The following is a 6,978-nucleotide window of genomic DNA, read 5'->3' as shown; positions in this document are numbered from 1 at the left end:
CCATGCAAGCGGATCATAAACTCAGCCTCCAAGCTGCCTCTGCAGTTTCCCCCCAAAAAAGGTCACATCTAAAAGCAGCCGAAGAGAGGCACGGGGACGGAGGCGTCGCGGGGGCCCTGAGCCACGTCTGCCCTGGCTCGACATGTCTGTCCGGCCGGTCCCACTTGTGGAGTGTCTTGGCTGCGCTTGTTTAGGCTACAGTGCGCTCGCACTGGCTCTAATAATAAGCTGACCTACATATCCGGCACTTGATTTAATTACCCCAGGTCGCGAGGCAGACGGTCGCGCTGACATGCAGTGAGATCGGTCGCAAGGGGCCCCGCTTGGCCCTCTCGCTGGCCTCCTCCACGCTCCTCACCCCTGCCCCCTTACCCCATCGCTGCATAATTAAACAGCACCCTCTTACAGGCTGGAGCTGCTCTAGGGGACTTGGCTTGCATTCAGGATGGGAGATGCTCTGGTGAGTCGCTGACACACAGGCCTAAGGCATCACTCGGGCTGTTTGAAATAACATAGCACCAACACGTCCCAAGAGAGTGTGGGGAGCTGAGGGTTCGGGGTGACGCGGATGACAAACCCATGGGTGTATTTCGCACTAGAGGACCAAAGATACAAGAGGGCTGCCCGGAATTTTGCTTTCGAATCCGATCAGGATTTCTAGGAGTCATTGCGGTGGGACTTGAGTTACATCTGTACGTGGGCAGAGATTAAGAGGGGCACATATGTCAGTCCAGTAGCTCAACATGATGGTTTGCTAATCGCTGCTTGAAGGACAAGTGTGTGTTGCAACTTGCGTCGTATGTAGCTGATGGTAGATTCTGTGCCAGCTTTGTTTTCTACAGCTGTGGAAGATCTCTGATAGGATTTCCAGAGGTGCTGACAATATGTGTATTTATTTGATTTGACAATCGAGTGCTGCATTTGCACCATGTGACATGCCTTGATGTCAAATCCCACCTCAAAGAACTCTGCTGCATTTGCTGAGAAGCAAGTCCTGCCAAGACACAATTCACTGACATCACCAACATCCTCCCTGTTGTCTGTGATCTTACTTTTCACCAGCCCCCACACAATTGTCAAACTATTATTGACACAACCATTTCCTCATCCACAATTATTCAATCATTATCCACAATTATTATGTTTTTAGGACACGAGAGGATGCCATTGAATTTTTGAGTTGGCATGGTAGGTCCACTTCCAGGATGTGAGACGACAATCAGTGACTGGGTCAGACTAGTGCTGACAGTTGCAATATCCCTCCTCTGCCTCCGGACCGTATTTAGGGCTCACTCTGTCTTCACACACACACGTCCCTCCCCGGGGGAAAATGTGCATGCAGATCACGGGGGTGGGATTACTCTGGCAGTGTTAAAACCCTTCCTGACTGTAGTGTGCTTATTAACATTCAAGGTCAAACTTCAGAGAGTGTCAGGAACAGAAGAGAGGAGGAAGGTGGTGATGAAGGACCTGACCAGGATGCACAGTAGAAGATGGAAGGAGAAGTGTATTGTGGGAAGGAGGGGTGGGCGAGCAAGCAGGATTGGGGTGTGTGTTCCACAGAATCCCTGCATCTGAACCTCCCTAAGCACTGCAGCCCTGCCTTTCAGCCCCTCCCACCTCCTCCCTAAGCACTGCAGCCCTGCCTTTTAGCCCCTCCCCCTCCTCCCTAAGCCCTCAGCCCTGCCTTTTAGCCCCTCCCCCTCCTCCCTAAGCACTGCAGCCCTGCCTTTTAGCCCCTCCCCCTCCTCCCTAAGCACTGCAGCCCTGCCTTTCAGCCCCTCCCACCTCCTCCCTAAGCACTGCAGCCCTGCCTTTCAGCCCCTCCCACCTCCTCCCTAAACACTGCAGCCCTGCCTTTCAGCCCCTCCCCCCGCCAGAAAATTGTTCCACCTATATTATCATGCTACCGTATAGTCTTATACACTTCTTTAGGCAAGGTCAACTATCATGCTAGCAGACAAATACTTTTATGTCTCTCTCCCTTACACACACACACACACACACACACACACACACACACACACACACATTCCTTATCTATCCATAGTGCTTGGAGTAACTATATATAACACTCTGGGTGCTAGACAAGTGAGGATAAAGCTATTTGTGTTGAAATGCTTCAGTAGCTAAAAATGTGGACATGTGGACCCATTGCCTTCTGGGTTGGTGCTAAAAGAGAACGCTCTCCCCACCACACACACACACACACACATGCACAGCAGGCTAACAGGACAATGTCACTCATTCAGTTTGTACTGGGAGGAACAGAAAGCATTCAACCTTCGTTTTGTCATACCTCATCATGATCTCCCTGTAGCTCAGCTCCATGTTACCTACTCTGTGATCGGTAAGGATTTGTGCCGAGTCATGCATCCGAAGGAAATGCAGTTTCTGGGGTTTTGTGAGCAGTGTCTTCTGCATTTGCCTCCGGCAGTGTTTAGGGGAAACATCATAGGCCAGCGCCCTGTTTCGGGGAGAAACACATTCCCGTTGTGCTGGATACAGTTCTTCATTCAAGCTTCTGCAACTGTACAATCTAAACAGAAGTGGACCAAATACAAATATGACAAATAACATGTGGTCATGGTCTGATATACAGTATGACACGGATACTGTGGGGTAGTGTGCGTCCAGAGAGAGTGAACTGATTACTCCGATCGGCTATGGGTTCCGGGTGTTTTTTGGAATAAGGTTTTGCAGTCTCTCCGGAGGGAGCACTGGCTCTGCTGCAGCTGGAATGTGGATGTTTTTTCACTCATACTTATTGGGGTGGACTTGGCCCAGCCGCTGCTTTTGTGATCGTTTGCAGTCTGTCGGTGAGGGTCAGTATTAGAGGCTTCTCAAAAGTAAATATGTCTATAAATGGGCAAGTACTCTGCCTCCTGCCTCTCTCCCATTCTGTCTGTCTCTCTCTCTCTCTCTCGCTCTCTCTGCCTCTCTCTCTGTCTCTCTCTCTCTCTCTGCCTCTCTTCTCTTTAGCTCTCTAAACGTACACACTCACAATCTCTAAAAATCTTCATCACTTAAAATCCGCTCAAACTCTGTTTTTCCTCATGCTGGTTTCATCATTAGGTCTCAGTTTTACCCCCAAAATACCATAACATTCCATGGTCCATATAAAAACAACTATAAAGGTCTTAGCAGCTCATAGCAGCAGTCTCTCTCTCTCTCTCTCTCTCTCTCTCTCTCTCTCTCTCTCTCTCTCTATCTCTCTCTCTCATGGCAGAGATGTAGCTGTTTCTCCCCAGTCCTTCTCGCAACTGATCCTGCTTAGGTTTATCAACTCTCTCAGACCGATGCAGAATCCAGCTGGATCCTATCAGAACAAACCAAACAGGAGCCACGGAGGCTTTTAGCTGACCAACGCTCAGGCCATTTGCCATTCACATCATCAAAGTGTTGTATGATGATCAGAGCTCAGCCCTACAATTTCTACAACTAAAATTAAGGTTCAAACACAGTTAATCCTAAATCTTTGTGTGAGGGAATGTTCTATTTAAAAATGCATGTTACCAGTCTCTTTACAGTTGGAGACATTATGTGCTGATATAGGGGTATCTCTACTGGGAGGGTGCATGACAGGAGATATAGTTCACTAGGGACAGATGAGAGTAAATGGTGAAAAATGGTGTATATACATATGTTGTGCAATATAAAATCATTATATGCATCATCTTGCACAAAGCCATTAGAAAGAATGTGTTTGTGTGTTGACTGTTTACAGAAAGTGATTAAGTAGTTTAAGTAATTTAGTTCCTTTAAAACAGCATTTGAGATATTGTCTCAATACAACTAACTTTATTTATAGATTATAGCCATTAGTAGGTTCACAAAAAGAAGAGTAAACGGTCTTATTTAAAATTAAGTGAAATGTGAACAACACCAACAAAACTAAATATTGTGTGTCTCTCTCTTTCCTGTCTTTAGGTAATAGACATCTGGCCAATAGGACCAAGTCATCGTAACTGCCATAGTGCAGATTGGGAACATTTTCACTGTAGTCCTAAAACCATCACCTCTCTGAGAATGTAACTCTTCTCCAGCCCTGGGGAGAACTGTTGATTCGGCAGCATACGGCCACGGGCTTTGAAAGCATTTCTCTTCATCTTCTCTTCTGTCGCGGGTTTGCTGCTCTGAGAAAGAGATGCCTGCCAAAACTCCCATTTACCTGAAATCCAACAACCACAAGAAAGGCAAGAAATGTAGACTAAGGGACATTTTGTCCCCAGACATGATCAGCCCTCCACTGGGGGACTTTCGCCACACCATCCACATCGGGAAGGGAGGTGAGTGTGACACTTTTGGTGATATGTCCTTCCTACAGGGCAAGTTTGAGCTTCTGCCAGGCAAGGGCGGCATGATTCGACCCCAGTATGGAACTCATGGCGAGTTCACGAGGGCTAACAGTGCATCGGACGCCTCCTTTATCGAGACACCTTCGCCAATCCTGAAGAACGCCATCTCCCTCCCAACCATCGGAGGCAGCCAAGCGATTACCCTGCCTCTTATATCCACCACCATCTTCCCCATGACCCAAGATCCTCTTGATGGGTTGGCTGGGCTGCCCACGCCTGCCAGCTCAGAGGAGAGAGATGACCTGGAAATCCTGAAAATGGAGACCCTTCTTCAGTCCATCACAGTTTTCAGACGTGATCCCAGCCCTGTTCCAGAGGAGGTCGTTGAGAAACCCACATTCACTATCAACCTCACAGAGAAACCATCAGCAAAGAAAACAACCTGTCACAACAATAAGCACAACACTGAGAACAAGAAGCCCGAGAAGCTGTTAAAGGCGATATTATACAACGGTAACAGCAACGAAAATGGCAACAGCAATGGCAATAGCAGCTGGAGCAACGACTACAGTCACAGCAACGGTGACACATTCTTTCCGTATGAGAGAGAGCTGGCCGGTCTCAACGGGGATTGGGCAGGCAGAGATAGTGGTATGGAGGAGGGACGCATTTGTGACTTTGACTTTGAGCTCTCCAAAGGCAAGAGTGCATCTCAGGAATCTGTGAGCCAGGTCAATGGGTCCCTGCTCTCCCTTGAACTGGACCTGGGCCCATCCATCCTGGATGACGTCCTCAACATCATGAGCAGGCCTGAATCTTGAACAGAGCCACTGACAGTTGCACTACTCACAATCGAGGGACTTGCCCGACTAATCATCGCACAAGGCCTGGAATATGGATGTCCTAATGAACTGAAAAGGCAAATGTGCCTCGGTTATCTCTCTCTCAGTATGTTTTTACTCCCAGCTTCAACTTTCTTTGCTTACCAGTTGTTTGTTTCTCTTCTACTGCAGAGCATAGGAAAATGCATGCTTTAAAAAATTAAGGCAAACTACACACAGCCATTGTGCCTTTTATGTCACTGTTAGATCAAATGAAGAATTAAGACTCTTTGGTGAGTTCCATCGTAGGTGTAAATTAATGAGATTCTGTTGTTCACTAATGCACAATATGATAATCAACAAGATAATACTTCTCTATGAGATGTACAGCTGTGTGAATTATTTCCAGGTGTAGCCTACATCACAGTCCCCTGTGCAGATATATTTATACTGAATGTTTCATTAACCATGCTACACAGGCGTCGACACATATACGTACGTTTTTACTGTGTGGAGCTAAATATGAAATAAATAAGTAAATGAATAAGTCATCCTTTTCGAGAAGTCCCATGGTGTTTCTATAAATTATGCATATGTTCAAATCATTCGGGGCAATATTTGTCAGTCAGGCCACGAGACCTTAAATCTGTGATGAAAATGTCTGCTGACAGGGTATCAGGTAGCATGAGATGATAAGTAGGGCAAAACCATCCTCTCCATTTCGCCTCTGGCATTCCTCTCATTCCCCAGTGCTGCCATGCAGTGGGATCCGAGGTGGGCGAGCAGCGCATCGTCTCCATACCCAGATGCCTGCGCCATTTGCTTGCATGTTGCTGGAACAGAGAGAAGACAGGGCGAATCTTTAGCATTCCCCGCATTCCAGTTTGGCGACACAAGTGCCCTGGACAGGCCGTAAAATAAATTGCCATGGCAACGGGCCATGCCCTGTAGTCGAAGTTTGGATCGTAAATACTGACTGCTAGAGGCCAAACTTAGATCACACTCTTCGTGTTGATCAACTACTGCCATGATAAAAAAAAAAAAAAAAGTTGTCAGCTAAGCAACATTGAGGCGTGGGACCTAGAACCAGACAGGTGTAGTTCAGCTCATCTGCAGACTGTTAATGTTTCTGTCCTTTCTTTCTGTTCAATAGTGGTCAGAGTTGCCTTGTTTTACAGTGTACAGTGAAACAGTGAAAGGAAGCTGCAATTTACTGGTTATAGTAATTATTGTAATGGAAATTCTAATGCCAATTTTCTTTGCCCCCAAATGGCTTTTTTTCTTTGAGTAGTGAGTGGAAGAGAACTTTTGTCTGTATTAATGCTATTGGCCTCGTGGTGAATCGATATAAGTAGGGATGTCATCCACTGCTTCACACTTCACACTCCACCTGCTTGATTTTAGTGTTTGGAAACTCATGTAATATGTACACCATTACTTTAGTGCGCTGCGTTGTTTTGCATGGATGCAGTTTCATTTCCTACATTGCCCTTCTCCATGAATAAACACACGGTTGGTCAGCAAGGCGATTTTGTACTGAAAATGTATGACTGAGTAAAGCAGATTTAAGGGCTACTAACAGAAATGTGCATATTTTGCTATTTATGTTTAAAAAAAAAAGATTTTTTAAATCAAGTCTTTGCAAATATGGATCAACCCAGTGAGTCTGGCTCTAGCCCTCCATTGAAAACCTTGCTACAAAAGCACCGTCTTCCCAGCATTAGGCTAATGACAGAGTTTTCTCATTCTAAATGCCCTGGACTGATCTGACAAGCTTCGGTGGAGTAGGACGTGGCTCACGCCTTACAGCTTAAATGTGGGTAAACATTCCGTCTGTTCTGAGATTCAGCTTTATATGC

The 6,978-nt window shown here is 46.4% G+C and overlaps 1 protein-coding gene across 2 annotated transcripts in view; it reads left to right on the top strand.

Moving 5' to 3' along the window:
• The window catches only part of cdc42ep3 (CDC42 effector protein (Rho GTPase binding) 3), a 7,408-nt gene extending 1,738 nt beyond the window's left edge, over positions 1 to 5,670 (top strand). Inside the window, exons 2-3 of one of the 2 annotated variants that reach the window (XM_027014172.3) lie at positions 3,230 to 3,452; positions 3,931 to 5,670. In XM_027014172.3, coding sequence (XP_026869973.1) covers positions 4,148 to 5,119 — 972 coding nt within the window. In that variant the 5' untranslated portion in view covers positions 3,230 to 3,452; positions 3,931 to 4,147 and the 3' untranslated portion in view covers positions 5,120 to 5,670. The remainder of the gene's footprint in view (positions 1 to 3,229; positions 3,453 to 3,930) is intronic. The other variant, XM_027014171.3, reaches the window with a different exon arrangement.
• The last annotated feature ends 1,308 nt before the right edge of the window (positions 5,671 to 6,978 follow it).

Source organism: Electrophorus electricus, chromosome 12 (assembly GCF_041902795.1).
Source record: "Electrophorus electricus isolate QZ-2024a chromosome 12, ASM4190279v1, whole genome shotgun sequence".
Classification (NCBI taxonomy): domain Eukaryota; kingdom Metazoa; phylum Chordata; class Actinopteri; order Gymnotiformes; family Gymnotidae; genus Electrophorus; species Electrophorus electricus.
The sequence above is the reverse complement of the archived record's forward strand: the minus strand, read 5'-3'. Positions and strand labels throughout refer to the sequence as shown.